General features: G+C 41.7%; 1 protein-coding gene across 1 annotated transcript; it reads left to right on the top strand.

Moving 5' to 3' along the window:
* On the top strand, positions 1-11,155 carry bgnb (biglycan b). The gene is made up of 8 exons (XM_072449836.1): positions 1-281; positions 6,295-6,557; positions 8,524-8,636; positions 9,755-9,968; positions 10,079-10,189; positions 10,276-10,369; positions 10,652-10,790; positions 10,873-11,155. Exons 2-8 carry the CDS (start codon positions 6,308-6,310, stop codon positions 11,068-11,070), a joined length of 1,119 nt encoding a protein of 372 aa, XP_072305937.1. The 5' UTR covers positions 1-281; positions 6,295-6,307; the 3' UTR covers positions 11,071-11,155.
* The last annotated feature ends 10,871 nt before the right edge of the window (positions 11,156-22,026 follow it).

The following is a 22,026-nucleotide window of genomic DNA, read 5'->3' as shown; positions in this document are numbered from 1 at the left end:
CCATCCAAAAGGGGGAGAAAGGGAGAAAAGAGGGCAGGCTTGTTCACTTTCTGGGCACGACCCGCAGCACAGCCACTTCCTCGGATTGGACCAGCACAGACGCGCGGGGACACAGAGTTTAGCTGCGCGGGCGAGAGGCGCACTGTCCGCGGAGGAGGAGGTTCGAGACCCCAGGAGACAAGGACGCACGGTGACCGTCCTTCAATGTGATTTACGCACGCTCCGAGTCACTCCTATGCCCAAAGGGACTTTCCTCTGGATTTCGTAATTGGTTTTAATAGGTAAGAAATGCATGAGCAATTTACATTTTCTCTTATGTTAGGAATAAATGTCCCTAAGCTGTGCCAAAAGTAGTGAGTTCTTATTTGTACCCAGAAAAAAAATATGGTAAATTATTATTGGCTAAAACTAGATTCTGAAATACAGGTCTTCCTCCCAAAAGAAAAAAATAAATAAATAAATACAAAGTTGATTCTCTAAAATGTCCTATACTAATTTCCCAATCAAGCTTTGAGTGCGCGCGCGTGTGTGTGTGTTATTCTTTATGTGCAGTGCTTTTGCTTTATTAACCAAACTGTTCTTGTGACACTAACCTGCCAGTTTAAACTCTTCCACTAGATGTCACTAGTCTCTCAAAGGAATGTGACACCAAACCACAACAAAGTTAGTATCTACCTCCACCTCATAAATTAATACAAACTTTATTGTCACAGCTCAAAGAAGTGCATTCTATTCCTTGCATTTCTAAATACCATCCCCCCGTTTTACAGTGGCCGATACTATTTGGTCAGAGTGTTGCACTTCAAGCTTCTGGTTCAGTTTTCAGATTGACAAGTGTTAAAATGACTGTGGTTTGTCCAGCTCTGTGTTTGAGAGTCACTTGTTGACACCGTAGCTGTATTATGTTGACTACGGCTTCCTCGCTGTAGAATTACTTTTACAGCATCCAAATGGGTCCCCACAAGTATTCAGAGGCCACTTTTTTTGCCTCTCCTCCATGTCTGGTTGAGTCAGGAAGGGCACCTGACATAAACATATGACAAACCAAACAAATATGATCAAATCGTCTTGAATATTGCTAGATTTTGGTATGACTCTGAATCTGAAAGTTCAGCAAAAACGGCAAGAAATCAAAATATACACGTTAAAGCCGTGTTTAACTAGAACTAAACCAGGTCTGAACTGTGCCCGAGGCCTTTTCTTTGTGCAGGAGTCAGCACCATCTATTTTCTCCTGCCAGTATCTTAGGCCAGTATTTCAGTTTGGTGGTTTGTGTTACGCCTGTCTTTGTACTTGTCATTGTTTCTGAAAATGTGCCGAATCTGTCATTTTGGTTTTCAACAAGTTGCCTTTGTTTACAGACAGCTATTGTAGCCCACTCGGTCCTAGCGCACACTTAGGTCCACATCCAGGACTCCTCTGGCCACAGCTCGGGCTCCGCAGGTCACATGTCTCCTCAAACTGGACTTTAGTCGTCTTGCTGTTGTTTCTCAGTCTTCTTCCCCTCCGTGCTCTGGTTAGTCCCTCGCCTGTGCAGAACTGTGCGGCTCCAGACCACATCCAAGCTCGGCGGCAACAGTGGAGCTGCCAAACGGTTCCTTTTTTTAGGGCACACGCACTCACCAAATTACAGCCACAGGGCCAGCTCACTCCACCCAGAAGCTGCTGCTGCATCTGTCTCACGTCCACAGCACCGTCTGAGGATATATGAGTCTGTTTATGCACTTATAATGGAATATGTACAATGACCATTAAAGGTTCACTGTGTAGCTTTTCTGAGGGGGCACACCACCTGCTGACATAGGGCACCTTTAAAACAATTCTATTTTATCGACAGAATTCATACATTCAATAAGTTAAATCAAATTGTGGCAGATTAGGCAATTGACCTGATTTGTTTTTGACACTTTGCGATTGTGATTAGATTTGCCATTTTTGTTTTGATAATAGGATTTTTCTTTTTTAATCATGTCCAGGAGAATTGACAAAATGAAATATGAACTGACAAGAAAAGTTGGCAGAAAACTATGGTACTTAAAGGTTTACGATTTGCTAATTGTGTCACATTGCTATTTAAACTTGCAGCCCCTAATACCAGTCTTCAAATTGGGTAAATAAAGAGATATTTAAAAAGCATGTATGGATGCCTATGCCTACACTCATAGCTAAAACCAGTCAGTGAATAACTACAGCACGTTTAGTCAGCACTTTCTCTCCATTTGATTTTAATTAGCGCTCCGTGTTGACGTGGCCATTGCATACTGCTACTTACGGTAAACCCTATGAGCATACTTTGCTTCCATTAAAAAAAAACTATAGAAAGAACAAAACAAAATTGTATGTTTGTGCCCACATTGTAGGGCCGTCACCGAAATACCAACCATTTCACGAGTTGCAATAAACGCTTGTCACCTTCATCCATCATATATATATATTTTCGACTACTAAAATACAAACTTCACCTTAAAAATGAGTCTGCCCAAAATAAATGTGGGAATAATAATAAATGTGTCACAGCAGTTGGCTCTCTCTTGACTCCGGTCTTGGGAGAACAAACAGTACGTATCGTCGCTATGATTATACCTCGCCTTGTGGTGGACGTATAGTTTACATACATTTGTTCAGGGGCCGCTCGGGTGACTGTGGGAACTGTGCAGTAATTGCGTAGGATCCGCAGGGCCACCGGACTGACACTTGATGGAGAGCTCATATAGAAATGTGAGGCTAATGACAGGCTGTGTGGGAAACGCAAACACTCCAAACAGAGTGGTTTCCAGATGGTGTTTATTGGACCATCTATTCAGGCCGTGAATCCAGACTTAAACATTTTACAGTATTCTCTCATTTCACGCCGCACAGAGTCGGGGAGAAGCAAAGAGAAGCACGGGACGGCCTTTAGGGACAGCGGCGTAAGACATTGGGTGTTTTCAGCACCTTGACTTTGTTTGGAAATATGTTTAATTCATTTTCAGATCAACTTTGTGGCAAGATAAGTTACTTGGACTCAGTAAGACTTATAAATGACTGAACAATTGATTATTATTATTCCATTGTTTGTTAGAGCCTTTAGTGCATCACAAGGTCACTGTAGCTCAACGCGAGCGAGGGGAACTGGGTGGTTCCTCTGACTAAACGGGGGGATTATAGGGATTTAGCGCTTGTGCGAAAACGCCTATTGAAATGATGGACACGGCAGATTAGATAACGTGCAGGAGATGTCTTTTCCCCTGGAGCCTGACACTTGTGGTGGAGGTAGAGGACGGTAGAGGAGGAGGAAGGTGTAGGCCGCAGTCAGGGGTTCCATTTGTTCTTTAGGTGTTATAGACGTTGTTGTGTTAAAAGTGAATTGGTTTGACTGGACATTTGAATACATGTTTGCTTTCTGTGTCTTTTATGGATGTTAATTATTTATCTTGAAGAAGCTGTTTTGACCAATGCTGTCAAAAAGGCAAAACGTGTTGATGAAAGTGTAGTAGTGTCATTGATTTTCATTGTGATGTATGTTTACACCCGATGCCCTCCCTTATTTGGACTGAGAAATGACTTGGAGCTTGGTGTAAAAGGTTTGAGATCCACTTCTCTTTTGTCATATGCAAGAGGAGCGTTTTAAAACAGGATGTTGCTTTATTATTGGGAAGGTTTGACCGCTCCGGGTTCTCATATAGAATGTGTATGGACATTGTGTGGTGCACGTGGGAGATGCTGCTGTACACACTGTTGCTGCTGGCTCCGTCCCATCCAGCGCATTCCTCGGACCAACTCATGGCGAGTCCTGATTTTTCTTTGCAGCAAAATGGTATAATTTGCAGCTATTTTTATTGCAGAGAAACAGACTAAAATGACTATTTTCTATACTTTCTGACCAGATCCACATCATGATTTGAATTTGTATAAGACTCAAAGCAAACAATTCTATTCAGTGCAAAATAAGATAAGATAAGATAAGATAAGAAAAGCCTTTATTTGTCCCACAATGGGAAAATTCCAGTGTAGCAACACAAAGTAGGTACAGAAGTAAATAATAAAAAACAGATAACTTATAAAAACAAACCTCTTATACTCAAAAAAAAACAAACATTTGTAACACTTACAGCTGTTATATGGACAGAGAATATAGCACCAATTAGTTCAGTAAATGATTTGGCATTTTAACTTTGGTACAATTATGACCCCTTTCAGATACTGAAGTGTTAAGTGTTATTACTGTAGTATATATATATATATATATATATATATATATATATATATATATATATATACATTTTAAAGCGTAACTTAAATTATTATAAAGAAAAATAAAAGTCAAATAACTCTTTGATTCCTTCTGACTGATATGACATAGAGCATCCTAAAAGCTTCTGCTGGTTTTCTACCTGACACTACAAGCTTCATATTGAAAAATCACTCTTTGATATTGTCATCTCTTTTGTCCAAAAATGATCCAGTGCTTTGCTTCTCTGTGGATTAAGCCCCAGGAGATCAGGGATTGAATTATCACGGCTGTGCTGGAGATTATCAGGTTTAGGTTGCTCCGTGGTAAAGTGCTGGTTTTCCCCATTCAGTGCTTTCGCCCAAGGTCAAAGTTCACAGTGTAAAGATGAATTGGCCTGGCAATAATTTGTTTTTTCTAGGAAATGGTTTTAAGGTTACGCAGAAGGAAGTTTGAGATAAATCACATAAGCAATACTACATTTACAGCGCGCTACTGTGTCTGTGACCCCAATTAACTGTGTACGCCAATGACATCATGGAGTTTTACCACATGCTTAGTCACACCAATGTATTTGGAGTTGCACTTGCACTGCCTGGATGAATGGTGGCATTGTGTGCATGGAGTCTGGCTGCAGAAATAAGGTTGTTCCACAGCTAAACTGATGTGTCTTTTTTACTTCCTGATGGGCTGCCCAGAAGAGACTCCTGGGAAAGCAGCAGTGGAAAGTCACTTTTACTTAACAGATTTAGTTTCACGAAATAAATGTTTTAATTAATGCATTTTTATATGTATTTGTACGTACATAGATCCGGACAACTTTTTAATTTCTAATTTACATATTGAACTCCAGCTATATTTGTATTTGTTGTCAGTTGTTAGTAGTAAAGGTGAATAATTACTATATGCTCATTAAAAGAAAAAGACATCAAGACATCAAAAATGGGTTTCAGATTGGTGTAGACTTTGCGACTTCTTAGGGAAAAAAGTGCTTTCTTCAAAATGTTCACTCCAAACAAAGTCTGACTGACTGTTAATACTTCTTTTCGGTACTTCCTGAATCTCAGTGTGAACACGAGGGACGCAGATGGTGACCGTCCCTGTGGTTTTAATGACACCGAGTTCATTTTAAGCCAAGTCTCCATTTCCTCACACACGTGTCACTTAAGGATAGCGTCTAAGGTGTGGTGCAAACAGTAGGTCTTTATATTTATACATGTCCAGACCATTTCATCATGGACTAAGTGATGCCCACTTTTATTCATCACTTCTCATTACTGTAAATACTGAAGACTTCCCTATTGGCTCTGACTGGATCATCTGAGTGGGTGCTCAGAAAAGCTTTGCTATTTGGCCGTTATTGCCACCTGCACAGACTTACCCTGTCATCAGCAGCTTCAATTTGATACAGTGGACACTACAGACTAAACTCAGTGGGATAATGTGAAGGAAGTCACGTAGCAACTCAAGAAACAGTTCAGCACCATTACCTTCCTGAGTGCTTATAGGCTCCCCTATTTTTGTCATGAAGAAAACTGACTTTCAAGTCCTAGAGGCCCAAAAAGTCAGTGCGTCAGATTATATAAGTCAGTTACAAATCACAAATTGTCTATTCTTTTTTCCATTTAGATTTAATATTGTATAATTTGTCATGAGTCTGTATAAAGTCCAGATTATGATTAATTATCAAATAGTCTGTGAATATTTTATTAGTCAACTAGTCAGAATTATTGCGATTAATTGTTGCAGTCCTGGACACCAACTATTGTATTTATTTTGTATGTTGATACATTATTCTTACTAATGACACATTATAAACATACTCTGCTATGAATTGTCACAAATATGGATGGCAGGTGGGTTGAATAATCATAGGGTAACCATAAGAGACTCAGTGTATAATTTAAAATCAAAGAATCTTGTATCATATAAGAAACACGTATTGTACCCATAGTCTGTAAATATCTACCTTTTCTGTATACTATTTAGAAATATTGGCTCTCGAGGAAATGCAAGAAACTCTTTTGCACCAAACTGAACCATTTTGGGCCAGTACTTTATGGTATGTTTCCTGTCTGTTGCAGGTTCTTGTTGAAGATGTCTCCACAAAGCCCCCTCCTCCTGCTCCTTTGTGTCTCTCTCCTGCCCCATCTGTTTCCCGCACTACCCTTTGAACAGAGAGGATTCTGGGACTTTGCCATGGACAATTTTGACAGCAGCGACATCACGATGATGATGAGAGATGAAGAAGAGGGCTCTGCGATAGAGGAGATCCCTGCTCCAGGTCCCTCCATGTGTCCCTTCGGCTGCCAATGTCGCCTGAGGGTGGTCCAGTGCTCTGACCTGGGTCAGTCATGTCTGTGTGAAATAAAACCCGTGTTAGTTTACACACAGAAAGTCAAACTAATATTCCTCTCTGGATAATACCAATATTTGCATTACTTCTTATCCCAAATGATTAACTCTGTTTTCTCTTAGGGAGGGTTGCTTCTTTTGAATAACGGTGGTGTATTTCGATAAAGACAGTAATCTCTGAGGGATTTTCTGTTCCTGGGATGAAATGGGAAAGAAAACAAGAAACAGCAGAAAAACAGACACAGGCAAAGTCTGCTGGCAGGCCACGGGGAGATGTAAAAATGTTTAGAAAGAATAAGATAACTAGAACAGATTATTTACCAGTCAATAAGGCCTTCAAATTAAAACATGAATGATAAATGAATTCTCTTACGTTGACCATTTCAGTTTTGATGGTTAATATTGTATAGCAGCTTATATTATTGCTTTACACCATATTCAAAGGTTAATCCAATGTGCAAATGTATTATTTCCAATCAGAAACCTATCATTACTAAACGTCCACTTGTTTCATTTAAGACTATATATAAAACCATAATATACATCTTCTTAACTAATAGACTGCCTGTGTTTGCACATAATGGTTTTGTTGAATCACCATTTTACCATCTCCATATACTTACTGTCTCTCTGGTCTCTGCAATGGGGCAAATGTGGAAGCGTATAATTTGCCAACATGTCAAGTGCTTATTTGGAACACATGTATTTTGGTGGTGGAGTCTGTCTGCTCGCTCTGCGCTCATCCCCACATCATATGAGGCATTTGTGCTCAGGGGCACTGGGTTTAAACAAAGTGATAGTTTTCTCAGTTTGGTGGTTAACAGTCGTGAGATTTGTGGTAGATACGGTTGAAGTGAAACGGAGATTGTGGTTTGGGGTTTAGAGAGATTTACCCATAGGATTTTTTAAATGAGCAGATAGAAATAAAGGGACTGTCACACCAGTGTAAAGAAGGTTTTTGTTACCAGAAGTTACCATCACTATAGTAATGATTTAATGCATTGGATTTAGAGCCTTTCAATACACACTAGGTGCTTTACACTGCATTATTCATTCACTCCACACCTGATGAGAGTAAGTGACTACTATAGCAAAAGCTGCCCTGAAGCAACAGGCTGCCAATCTGCCAATCTGAGCCCTTGGCCTCTTTGACCACTCACATGGGTGGAGGGTCTTGCCTAAGGACTTAACAGCAGTTTGCCCCTGATGCCCCACTGTGGCAGGCCCAACACTGCTTAGTCACCGAGATCAGACAAGCAACAAAGGGTGTTTCTTCTTTATTGTACACTGGGCACTGGACACTAGAAAGGCATATTGTTGTCATTTAAAATGATTAAGTTTTGGCTACATTTACATTACAGAATCTTTCCACCTAAATCTCTGCCTGTGTGAGAGTATAAATATGAGTTTCAGAGGGTTTGTCTCTGTGTGGTGACAATGAGGGTGTGTCTGCTACAGCCAAAGCCGTATATTTAAATTAAACTCCACGGATGGACAGGAGTGCAGGACGACAGTGTGGTTAGTGGATCCCAGTGGGACAGCTGGCACTCTCAAACTCTTCCGGCCCATGTTGCATCATAGTCCTGGTCCGGTCTGAGGTTGGTCCTGGGCTGAGCCAGTCTGCACCAGTTCACCACATCTGATAGAAGCGTCCACGTGGCTCTGTGATGTGGCAGTGGAGTCAGCACTTCAGATCTACTGGACCGTTATATTTCCAGTAACTGCAAACAGCAGCCATAATAGAACAGGTGTATGACCGCCAGTGGTGTCCAGGTCCATTTGAATCAGAATAATATACAGAGATGCTCTGACTAGTCATTTCATCAGAGTAAGTGAGTGGTCACAGCCACAATTTATTTCTCCAAGTCTACATCTGCCTAAGGCGCTTTAACAGGTTTATGTTCTCCAAACCTCACACACATTTAAATGTCTCCTATTTGTGTTTTCATTGTCTTTAGGGCTGACTGAAGTTCCCAAGAATATTCCCTCAGACACCAAGTTCCTGGATCTGCAGAACAACAGAATAAGAGAGCTTAAGGAGGACGACTTCAAAGGCCTCACTCATTTATATGTAAGACACATGTCCAGTCTAGTTTCTGAATTAAACCCTGAGATTGAGATTTGATTTATATTATATACTATTTTGATTATAATGACAGTTCTGTGACAGAGCTGTTTTTGCTCTGGGTGTCACTGGGCTTGACCTCGTAGTGAACCCCAGTGACATCCACACTCATTTATTTAAGTGGCAATGTCGGGGACACAAACATACTTGTGTCTGTTCCAGGTTCTTGTTGAAGATGTCTCCACAAAGCCCCCTCCTCCTTATTAAAAATAGTATGAATCAGGTGTGTGAATGGCTGGTGGTGGTCGGACGGGCCGATGGCGCAGATTGGCAGCCTCGCTTCTATAAGTCTGCCCCAGGGAAGCTATGGCTACAATAACAGCTTACCCCTACCACGAGTGGATGAAAAATAATACTGTTTGTGAAGCGACTTTGAGTGTCTAGAAAAGTGCTATATACAAAGTATGCAATATTATTATTATTAAATAACTAAAGTCACTTTTACTGTTAGCATAGTTTTTAATTCCAGGTTCCTGAAGCTAAGTATTGTCCAAACATAAGGACAGTATTCTTGTCAGTATTATCCATCAATCAACATTGTTTAATGTTTTTTGGAAACATAATTAAATATCTAAAAGAATAGCAACCTACACGTACCTACTCCCCACACTGTCTCCAAATGAGGACATTATTGATAATTCAAGTAATGGTCATTATTTTATTAGTGTATCAATGTTGATTTAGGTCCAACATTAGCCTATCCATTATTCAGAGAAAAACAAGACGGATGTCTGAGCACTATCACAGCTGCCTGCAGAGGGTGCTGAAGAGTAAAACAGTTCAAATGAGGCTAAGAACAATAGCTGCTAACCTTAGTGAGTGGTCAATGACAGAACATGTTTCAAAAGTTTGAAATCAAGATGTTTTGTTTTCAAAGTCATTTTCTATCTGAAGAGACTGGACTCAGAAGCTTGCTCCCTCAGATTGAAAATGACTCCCCCATGAACTCTGGAATTATTTCAGGCTTCTTAGTCCAGTCCCTTCAGAAAATTACTTCTGGATGGCAGGTGAAATGTCTCCATACAAAAGAATACTATCTAATGACTGATGCTGTTCTTTTCCAGGGGTTGTCTCTCAGGAATAATCAGATTTCCAAAGTGCACCCAAGGACCTTTGCACCATTGAAACAAATGCAAAAGCTGTACTTCTCCAAGAATCTGCTCACCACCATCCCCAAGAACTTGCCCACATCTCTGGTCGAGCTCAGGATCCATGAGAACCGCATCAAGAAAGTGGCAGCTGGGGCCTTCTCAGGACTCACCAACATGAACTGCATAGGTCAGAGTCTGAATCACAGTCTATTTATGACTTTATAATGACGCCGCTGCACTGGGTAAATTAGAGGCACTGCTAAAGTCACACAGCACACATGTTCATTTATCTTTCAGAGATGGGAGCCAACCCAATACACAACAGTGGCTTTGAGCCGGGAGCCTTCAAGGGACTCAAACTCAATTATCTGCGCGTATCAGAGGCCAAGCTGACAGGAGTACCAAAAGGTAAAAACCTTCATATGAGAATAATGAATCAGCTGTAAAATACCAAGCTATAGAATTTATTTTTATAAGAACGTTTGTGTGCTCAGATCTTCCAGAGAGCCTCACTGAACTTCACTTGGACCATAACCAGATCCAGGCTGTGGAGTTGGAGGACCTCAAACGCTACAAACACCTCTACAGGTAAAGGCCACATCCAGCTGATCATATTGCACTACTCTTGAAACTCAAAGCATATTATCCACCTGTGCAGCCTCTGTCCTGCCGAGGACACAAGGGCAGAATGCACAAGGGGTAGAAATGTTCATTGTAATATTGTGTTGACCAAAAGCATTATTTAAAAAAAGGCCAAAGAGGGAAGAAGACGGTTATAACAAAGCCTATTGGGTGTGCAGTTTGGGATTGTACCAGAGGATGTAGGATGTATTCAAACTTGGAATGACAAACGTGCTTTTGCATTTACAGGCTAGGACTCGGCTTTAACCACATCAGGAACATGGAGAAGGGCAGTCTCTCTTATCTAACTATGCTTCGCGAACTGCACCTGGACAACAATCGCCTGAGTAAAGTGCCCAGAGGCCTCCCGGAGATGAAATTCTTACAGGTGCTTATATTACAAGTCACTAGCAGTGTTTTTCCTTTACATTTCAGTAAGCGTACATTGTGAATTGTTCCTTTGCTTGCAGGTGGTGTATCTTCACTCAAATCACATTGACCAGGTGGGAATAGATGACTTCTGCCCCAGAGGATTCGGGATGAAGAGGACTTTCTATAATGGCATCAGTTTGTTTGGAAATCCGGTCAATTATTGGGAAGTTCAACCTGCCACTTTCCGCTGTGTCAGTGACCGACTTGCAATCCAGTTTGGCAACTACAAAAAGTGAAGAGTAGGAATCATGAGGAGATTATTTTTATTATTAGACCTATAGTTTTATTGTGGTTATCAAGTGAATAAACAAGAACTTGAAATGAATGGAATGAATGAAATACTTTTGATTCCACATATTATGTTCCGCAAACTGGCTTTTTTCTTGAATGTTTAATGTTATAAAAAGTCACAAAAGTTTCATCTACTACAAGTATAACTGCATATTTCTTAAGGTGCTATGTAGAAGTGTGTGCTGATATGTAACATATAATTTGCGTGTTTGTTTTCACCGCTGTACTGTGAGGTCATAGTTTTCATTACATGTAATAGTAATACCACAGAGTATTGGCTGGATTGGTGGGTGCTGGTGTTATACCTTAAGCCTTTATGTCTCATTATTGTATAGTTCCTTTGACCGACAATACCCCACAAGCACTTAGCATTAAAAGCATTTCTCTTTTCTTATTTAACAATGAATAGTGTTACTGCATTGTTTTGCACAGTCCTGTACCTATGCTTCACCTGCTCTGGTGTTGTGGCACGATTATAGTCCTTGTGTCAGCTCTTACAAAGCTACTGCTGCGGCATGTGAATAAATGCATTTTGTCACAGTATGGATGTTGATGTACGTTTTGAATGTGGGAAATAAAGATTTATACTGAAAAAAAAATATGATTATTATATTATTATTGTGATGATGATTATTGCTATGATTATTATAGTCGTCGTCGTCATTTTTATTATCATCATTATTAGTATTATTATTATCATTCTTATTGGCTCGAGCGAGGAGTCATTGTTTTCGCCTGATTTCTTCTTCTTCTTATTATTCATGGTCATTCTGCCACAACTCGGGCATTTTTAACCCCCTGAACATGAAAAGTCACACATGGGGACATAGATGCGATCGGTTCGGCCCAAAATCGAATAATATGGAGATTGCAAGAAGACCTAGAGCAAAAAAGAAAAAAAAGTGAAACGTTTAATCTTCGGCCTAGGCACATGACACATGGAACATTGATAGAGCTACCTTTGACGAGTAAAACGCACCTGGCAGCATCGCTGTATGATAAACAGGAAGCCAGCCATGTTGAATCAAAGTGGCACTGCCACGTTTGATTTTTTGTTTTTCAACATTGTACTTGTCCTAGGTTTTTCGTCCGATCGAGCTCAAAACAACACTTTTTGCATCTAGAGACATTGAAATTTAATAACGATTAAACATTTTTTTTGATATTCTATATGGTCTCCGCGTAACACGCCCTCAAAAAAGGCTTAATTTCCTGTTTTTTCAAGGACAAGTCACGCCTAATGGAATTGATCTGTGGAGCTCATATTTCACTCACTAATGAGTTTTTATGATCTGATTGGAAATAATTAATACCATGTAATAAATTTACTCTATAGCGCCTCCTACCCATTGTGTGAAAAACTCAATATTGTCTGATTTGATTGAAACTCATGGGTTATATTCTCCTCGAGACGCCATGAAAAAGTGCATTGCAGATATTGTGTATATTTACAATTGGCCAGCAGAGGCGCAATAAATGCCTTCACTTCCTCTTCCTCGTTTATTTTAATGGGACATTTCCTCTCGTGCCGCTATCTTAGCATTAGCATTAGCTCTCTGTTGCTAGGTGACGGAGGTCTTTAGAACTTCATTTTTTAGACTTTATTCTTCAGACTTTATTCTTTAGATTTTATTCTTTAGACTTTATTCTTTAACAATTATTCTTTAGACTTTATTCTTTAGACTTTTTTTCTGCCACAACTCTGGCGTTTTTGACCCCCAGAACATAAATTAAAAGTCGCGGGTCACCGAGGCCCTCTCCCTTTCTCTCTGCTCAGGTCTGCGTTCAGCACAATCTTGCAATTTGTCAGGACAAAAAACAATTTGAATCAAAAACTTTACAATCATCAACGGTGAATTACTGAGCGTCGTTTGGTCCATTAAGGGCGCTGGGGCGCGGCCCCCCCTGTCAATCAGCCAAGTAAGTAAATGTTTTTGTGTCTAAAAACAATATAATTTGTTCAGAATTATCTTATATTCTTATTAGTTTAAATGTGTAAAAGAATAATATATATACATATATCTATCTACATACAGATAAATATATGATACTTTGTCTGCGCGCCATTCGGTCTGCTGCGTGGCACAGCCTGCATCACTTTTCTACGTACCCGTGAGAGTCCCATAGAAAAGCAATGGGGATTTTTAGCCAATCAAATCACAATCAAAAGTGACTACTATGGGAAAAGCCATAGGAAAATAGCGACTGAGGGGCGCTTTTGTTGCGCCCTCTGCTCCGACAGTTTGGGAGAGGTACGTGGTTGCTTTTTGAATGTGAAAAGTGAAGGACAGAGACGGTCACGTCCTTACTCTTCCTTTTTATTTCAGGAAAAGAACACTGAAAACTTTGCGCAGACGCATATTACACATTTTCGCCAGCCAATAGAAATAAACATTTTTAACAGGTTATATGTACATTTTTATCATTTACACTTTTTGTACTGAACACAGTCTTAACCACAATAATTAACTAAAAGGTGAAAATAGTGTCTTATGACGAATTTCAAATCTGTGACTCGCTTTTTAACCTGTCACATACTCCCCCTCAAAATAGATGTTGTCCCCAACATAAGCATCGGAACAAAAAAATGAATGGGCACATACCACAATCATAACCAATATCAGAATTTCAATCAAGTGCATACTCCCAATTCCAATATTTTGTTTGATCAGAAAATCAAGTCTTTTAAAGTGTCCATCTCACATAAGGTGCCATTGTTTATATACCTGGTATATAAAGAAAACAAAAACACAGTACTTGTGGCGAATCACAGCCTGTACCTGAAGAATAGCCAATTACAGTCTCAATTCAATAATGAAGAATAAACCCAAAATCAATATGAGTAAAATGTAGACACATCAACCCAAACTCTAGGTAATTAAACAAATCAATGTATTAACATTGTCCATAAAACTCTTGAAAACAATAAGGATGTACACCGTACAACCATGGCATATTCTGCTCTGCACGAAAAGGAAATGTCATAATGTTGTGACAAGTTGGTGTACCAAGTCTATCATAGGTGAATATCTTTGGTTTCCTGTGTTCTCTTCTTGGTCGCTGAATCTCTCCATCAGTATCACTGTGGGTAGGAGAAGGTAGTAGTTGAGGTTCCTCCTCAGGTGGATCTTCCACCAAGACAACTTCAGGCAGATGATATTCTTCTTCAGCTTCCGGCTCGTGCTCTGGCAGTGCATCTGCAGGCTGGTTATTGTCATGAGACGATTCTGTGGTCCTCTCTCGAGTATTTGGATAGTGTGGCACTAGATAATACTCATCTTCCTCATCATCATCCTCTTCTGACTGAATCCTTTCTGGTGTTGTCTCGGATTGTCTTGCAGTTGTCTTCCTTTTTGATTGTAATGATGTCTCTAACGGCAAGTGGTCACATGGCAAAAGGAGATTACGATGTAATGTTCTGGACCTGCCCTTTCCTCTCTCAGGTTTCAGTTCATAAACAGGAATGTCCTTGTTTACTTGACGAACCACTGTATGTACAACGTCTTCCCAGTGACTTCTCAATTTGCCTGGACCCCCGCGTGGAGTCAAATTCCTAACTAAAACTCGATCTCCAGGTAACAGAGTAGAATACCTCAGTTTGTTGTCATACAGTCTCTTGCTCCTAACAGCAGCTTTGTTTGTATTTTCTCGTGTGACCTCATAAGCATCTTTCATACCCTGTTTCCACTTGAACATGTAACTCAGACGATCGCAGTCACTCTGGTCTTGGTTTGGGGTTAAACTAAAACAACATGTCCACTGGTAACCGTGGTGGTAAAGTAAATAGAAGGGAGAAAACCCTGTCACCTCACTTTTAGTACAGTTGTAGGCATAGATCAGTTTGTTTAGTGAGTCCTTCCAATTGCTCTTTTGTTTCTCTGTAAGCGTCTTTAACATCTGAATCAAAGTCCGGTTGAACCTCTCGACCTGGCCATTACCCTGGGGATGGTAAGGAGTTGTCCTAGAGCCAGCAACCCCACAGTACTCTTTCAATTGGGCAAAAAGATGGTTCTCAAATTCACCACCCTGATCATGGTGAAGCCTCAGTGCAAACCCAAACTTTAAAGCATAGTCATTCAAGATTTTGTCTGCAGCGGTTTTACCAGACTTGGACGTGGTGGCATAAGCCTGGGCAAAACGCGTAAAATGGTCAACAATAACAAGAATGTATTCATAACCACCCTTAAATTTGTCCAAGTGTAAAAAGTCAACAGAAACAAGTTCAAAAGGCTGCGTTGTGACTATATTAGTGAGCGGAGCTCTAGTTTCACAACTGGGTCTTTTTGTTTTAAGGCACACACATTTCCTCAAAACATAATCCTCAATGTCTTTTTGCATGAAGGGCCAGTAAAAACGGTCCCGTACCAAAGAAATAGTCCTTTCAACACCATGATGGCCCATCTCATCATGAAGTTCTTTTAACACCATTGACCTGTGTTTTTCAGGGAGAACCAGTTGTGTTCTGTTTGTTGTTTTTCTGTACAAAACACCTCTGTCATTAAACTGTAGCTTATCCCACTCTCTCAGGAAACACAAAATATGTGGACTAAGCTGTTTGAGTTCTGACCCTGACGGTTTTGTTTCTGCTAGTCTAAGTCTAATGATATGTCCAACAATGGGATCAGTCTCTTGATCTTGTTTGATCTGTCCAACAGTAAGTGGAGCTATAGGCACACTCATTGACACTGTAGCACATTTTGCTGAAATACCCATAGACCAGGCGGCACTAGCCTCACTCTGATGGTCGACTGCCTGTGTAGCTGCACTCACAGCATCATATGACATTTCTTTTGAACATGCCTCCATGTAGGTCTCCATATCTAAAGGCATCCTAGATAAACTGTCCGCATCTATGTCGGTGTAATCCCTCATTCATCCAGGCGTGTTCCATAGTAGAAAAAGCTTCAGTTGTAGTCATCTGGACTCAGTTTGAAAAATAGACATTTCTCGCCCGTCTCTCCCATAGTGGCCAACCTGTACATGGAGCACTTTGAGAAGAAGGCACTGTCCTCATTCTCAGGCATAGCCCCAAAACTGTGGCTCCGCTATGTCGATGATACTTTTGTAACAATTAAGAAACAAGAGCTGGAAACCTTCTCTGATCACATCAATGCGGTGGACCCACATATCAGGTTTACAAGCGAAGACGCTAAGGAGAATCGCTTGGCCTTTCTTGATTGTTCCACGATCAGAGGAGAAGACGGGAAACTCCAAATAGAAGTATATAGGAAACCTACACACACGGACCAGTATCTGCTCTTTGGTTCCAACCACCCACTACAGCACAAGCTGGGGGTGATCAGAACCTTACAACACAGAGCTCAAGGTGTGCCCACCAGCTCAGAGGGCAAGAAGAAAGAGGAAAAACATGTCCGAAATGCCCTCTCAGCCTGTGGTTACCCCGCTTGGGCTCTCAACAGAGTGAAGAGAACCAAGAAGCAGGACAAAAGGGAAACTGAACAGAGAAGGAAGGGTGTCTCTATCCCTTATGTGTCTGGCCTGTCGGAAAAACTGCAGAGAATTTTTAGACAACACGAAGTCCCTGTTTATTTTAAACCAGGAAACACTTTAAGACAAAAACTGGTTCACCCAAAGGACAAGTTGCCGACTCAAAAACAGAGCAATGTAGTTTATTCGATCCAATGCAGTGAAGAAAGTTGTAAAGAACGTTACATAGGTGAGACGAAACAGCCTCTACACAAGAGGCTTTATCAGCACAGAAGAAATACAAGTTCAGGACCACAGAGCGCCGTGCATCTCCATCTCGAAGCCTCTAATCACTCGTTTGAAGACGGTGAGGTGAAGGTTTTAAGCAGGGAGAAAAGATGGTTTGAAAGAGGAGTCAAGGAAGCTATTTTTGTTAAAAAAGAAAGACCTTCTTTAAACAGAAATGGAGGGCTAAGGTTTAATCTTCCTGTTATTTATAATGGGTTACTGAACCCCTGGAAAGGTAGAGGACATTCAGATGCTAATCAGGTACTCAGGGTGGTTGAGCCAGGGTCTCACTAAGACAAAGAGGATTCTAATAGCCCATTAAGATTCTGAATAGGCTAGCTCGGTAGATACAAGGGGGGAGTTTCTGTTGAAACAAACAACTCTTTCTACTTCAGGAAGGCTCCTCCCAATGGGGGGGTCTTACCACAGAACAGTATTAATATCGGAGTTCTCGACCTAAATTCTTTTATTGACAATGACTCTTGGATGAGAGTCGAAACGTCTATTTTTTCAAACTGAGTCCAGATGACTACAACTGAAGCTTTTTCTACTGTCCGCATCTATGTTCTCTCTGCCTGGGCGATACTTCACAGAAAAATGGAAATCGGCAAGTTCTGCAACCCATCGGCTTCCTGTTGCATTCAATTTAGCGGTTGACAGTACATAAGTAAGCGGATTATTATCACTATACACTGTGAAGAATGGTGCATAGTACAAGTAATCACGAAACTTGTCTGTGATTGCCCATTTGAGAGCCAAGAATTCTAGCTTGCCCGAGTGTAAGTTATAGTTTTTCTCTGCCGCAGTTAGGGTTCTTGATCCATAAGCTATAACACGGAGTTTTCCATTTTGCCTCTGATACAATACAGCGCCTAGTCCTTGGTTAGAAGCGTCTGTGTGTAAAACCAACGGTTGAGTAAAGTCAGGGAAACCTAAAACAGGAGGTTGTACTAAACAGTCAATTAGCTGCTCCAACACTGACTGATGCACACTAGTCCAATGAATAGGTGTACTGGAAGGGACACTGTTAGTTTTTCTCATCGTCACTTTTTTCCTTGTGTTCGGCTGAGTCTCTGTGTTCGACGGGGCTTTGAGCAAATCATACAAAGGACTAGCAATACAAGAGAAACCTTTGATATATTGCCTATAGTAGCTTAACAGTCCTAATATTGCTCTTAGCTCACCTACAGTACCTGGCTTCTTGTTTTTCAGTGCTCTCACAGCAGCTGTGTCTGCTGGGTCCATTTTACTTCCTTCAGCAGAAACAATCCTGCCCAGATATCTAAATTCGGGTTTGAAGGTCACACTTTCTTGGTTTTAGTTTTATCCCATCGTCTCTGAGGCGTCGCAATAATTTCCTGACATCCTCAACATGGTCATCAAAAGTCCTGCTGAATACAAGGACGTCATCCAGATAAGGAATGCATATCTCGTCCCGCAGTCCTTCTAGACATTGTTCCATACACCGCTGAAACGCAGCCGGGGCATTCATGAGGCCAAACGGAATTCGAATCCATTCATAAAGGCCCCAGGGGGTCACAAATGCGGTCATATGTCTACTGTCTTTGGACATGAACCCCTGGTGATACGCCTTACCCTGGTCCAGTAGTGAAAAGATTGTGTTCCCTCCCAGGCTGTCCATCACATCCTGTACCCGGGGAATGGGGTGTCGATCTGGGTGTGTTTTGCGGTTCAGTTCTCTGTAATCAATACACAAACGCAGTGTGCCGTCTTTTTTTCTTACACAGACTACAGGGGACGAGTAAGAGGAAATAGACTTTTCCACCCACCCTTGAGCTATCAAGTCCTGTATATAATCCTTCATCTCCCTGTACAGTGGTTTTGGTACAGACAGATATGTTTTAGAAACTGGATCTGTGTCCTTTAACATAGTGTCCATCTGCAGATTTGTCACACGCCCTATGTCATCATCAGTTTTCGAAAATGATGGAGACTCTTCCCTTAACATTTGCTGAACAATTTTACTTTGACCTTCATTCAAATGAGACAGGTCAACATTCCCATTGCTCGCTGGTGTGGGGGCATTCTGCGGCTTCACGAATGTGGACTTCATTAATGACAGTAGGTAGGAGATCTTTTTTGAAGATGTTGGCCGGATAAACAGGCCCCACTGACTGCACAGTACCAATAGTAGTTCTACCAGATAAAGTAATGTCATGATTGGTTGGGTTCTGTACACTGACAACTATCTTGGGAATGGACCCTGCTTTCACTGAAACTAAAGTGTCACAAAACTCTAGTCCGTCAGGCCATTGTGGATTTTCTCCAGGTTCAAAAATCAATGTAATGTCTTCTCTGAACGTCTTAGCCTGCACCCTACACTCAATAAAAAGTGAGCTATGACTGGGTACAGTCATTCTCTCATTTGTTGTTCTCACATTGTACTCGGGTGTTTGTCCCACACTCACGGCTCTTATGAAAGTATCAGCTTTGTTTTTCCTGAGATGTGGAAAAGCCAGTTTAACTGCCCTCAGAAGTTTGTCTTTCCCCCCTGAGTCAGTCCCACACTTTAAACTGTCTAAGACCAAGTGCTCGATGACGTTAAACCCAATAATCGGACATCGCTGCTGGTTACCTTTAAGTACTAAAATTGGTATGAGTAACTCAGAGTCATTATCAGTAAGTCTGAATGGGACCTCTAGCCAGCCCATGTATGGCATATCTGTGCCATTGGCTGCCACAAGGTGTAGGGGTACATTAGGGTCAATAAACTCGTACACATCTTTTAGTGGTACCTCGGGTAAGTTAGTGTCTCTCCAAACTTCATCTACAGCACAAACCTGTGAGCCAGAGTCCCAAAGTGCTTCAAACTTTTTGTTTCCTAAAAAACACCTAATGAGACACCATTCTCCCAACTAATTCTCTGACAGAAAGTATTCTATCTTCAGAATGTTTCTTGTTGTTTGGTCTTCAAGAGGACATCCTACCCTTAACATTACCACAGATGTAGGGTTTACATTTACTTTTGTGCATGGACCAGTGCTCCTCTTGGCACTCTTTGGAACAGTAAAGGGCACTTTTACACACTGAACAACATTTTAAACTTTGAATTTCCCTATTAGCACAACCGTAACAACACTGGGATCTGTCTGTCTCTGTGGTCACCCCATGTCCCGTTGGAGTGACCCGTGCTAGTTTAAAGCACTACCTCTAGCCTGTCTCACTGGCCTCTGTACTCTACAGCCCGCCCTGAAATGCTCATTGCTCCCACATCTAAAACAGTGCTGACAAAACTCCTCCCCTGCCTGAATGCAAGAGTAACACCTGGGCTGTGGGCGGGGCATGTGGTACCGCTGAGGGGCAAAGCGCTGCTGGAACTGGGTATTCCCTCTCGTTGGTCCCAGGCCTGGTGCTGGGTGGTACTGCTGAAGAGCTGCTTGGGAATGCTGAGGGTAGAAGGTCCCAGCAGATGGGTCGAGCTGGTTCAGCGGTCGTGGCTCCTGGAATGGTGGACGCAGCTGGAAGGTTGGTGCGGAGTAGTGGTCCCCTGGTCCTCCGCTGACGGGTGCTGCAACAGCTGTCGACTTCTGCATGGTCTCTCTGATTTGGCAAACCTCAGCCTTTAAGTCATTTAAAAGCACCATCTCAGAACGCATCTTTTTAATCTCTGACAGGAGCTCCGGGGGCAAAGCGGCAGTGCTTTGTTTTTGGACTGTCTTTTTCTCTGCTGGGGCTGGAGTGTCGCTGGGCTGAACGACATTAACTGAAGTCGCTCTTTGGGTAACAGCATGTTTCTTTTTGTCTTGTCGTTCCTTTTCATTTGCACACGCCACATTAACTTTCTCCAACAAGACTTCATCAGATGTGGTTTCCTGGAGAAGGTAGGGCTGCATGTCACTCTTGATACTGTCACTTTGCAAGCCAGTCAGGATGGTATGCATGAATAAACTCTGGACCAAAGCCGGATTATATTTCAAACCTGACTCTGCTTCTTGGGATGCAAAGAGAATCTTCTGCCGAAGGTCCATGGCCCTCAGAAGGAAGTTTTGTGGAGTCTCCTTACTGCTTTGCACCTCAGAGGAGAGCTGCTTGTACAGTTCAGTCGCACCTTTCTCCAGATAGTGAGACCTGAGGATCCTCCGCAGAGCAGGAAGAGTGAGGTCCCCTTTACCTTCTAGGTAGCTCCTCAACTGCAAACCTGGTGTGATGGCACGGATCATTGCATCTATTATCTCGTCGTCTTGGTAGCCTTTATTGAGCCCACTTTCAATTTGCCTGGCCAAACTAGAGAATGTGAGCTTGTCTTTTTGTCCGGGCTCACCAATTTGGCCTGCAATCTTAAAAGTCTTTGCGCCACATAGGGTTATCTTGAAGCGTTGGGGCTCGTCTTTGCACTGGCATGGGTTGTGGGGTCAGTTCTTTTGTAATCTGCTGCATAGCTTCTTTTTCTTGAATCCTGGTTCGTAAATCATTTAACTCTTTTTGTAAATCTTCTCTTTCTTTGTCTTCACCTTGTCGGGCAAAATCCGACTCTGGCATTTTTGCATTTTCAATAGTGTCTTTAATACTGAGCAACTCAGACATTCCCTCGTCTTCTAGCTCAGCTAATTCAGCTCTTTCAACATGGCTTGTGATCAGTGCAATAAGTTGGCCACGACTTTTGTCTGTGAGTTGCTCTTTTCTCTGTCCAGATATTAGTGTCAAACACACGTTTATCAGTTGTTCAACATTCAGTTCATATAATGCACCTTTAATTTAAAGCTGCAAAGTTTCTAGCTCCGACTCCATTTTGATCAGATACATGGACAAAGCAGATCAACGAGGGCTTATTCAACTTCGTGGTCTTGCGGTGCCCTCTAGTGGTGGTTGTGCGCACTTGAGATACGACCTGTTGCACGTGTTGACAAAGCCACGTTGTTTGCGGTGCCTCGCTGCTGATGCTAGGTTCCGATGCTAGGGTTCGAAGAAGGATATTCGGGTCGAGCTTCCACTCACGGCTGGTGGATAAAACTCTGGCCAAACATCCCAGTGGTGCCTCCAAATGTTGCACCCTCTGCTCCGACAGTTTGGGAGAGGTACGTGGTTGCTTTTTGAATGTGAAAAGTGAAGGACAGAGACGGTCACGTCCTTACTCTTCCTTTTTATTTCAGGAAAAGAACACTGAAAACTTTGCGCAGGCGCATATTACACATTTCCGCCAGCCAATAGAAATAAACATTTTTAAC

Source organism: Eucyclogobius newberryi, unplaced genomic scaffold (assembly GCF_026437365.1).
Source record: "Eucyclogobius newberryi isolate DKJ021-1_F unplaced genomic scaffold, fEucNew1.0.hap1 SCAF_17, whole genome shotgun sequence".
In the NCBI taxonomy this organism is placed as follows: Eukaryota; Metazoa; Chordata; class Actinopteri; order Gobiiformes; family Gobiidae; genus Eucyclogobius; species Eucyclogobius newberryi.
This window is presented reverse-complemented; position numbering and strand designations above follow the sequence as displayed.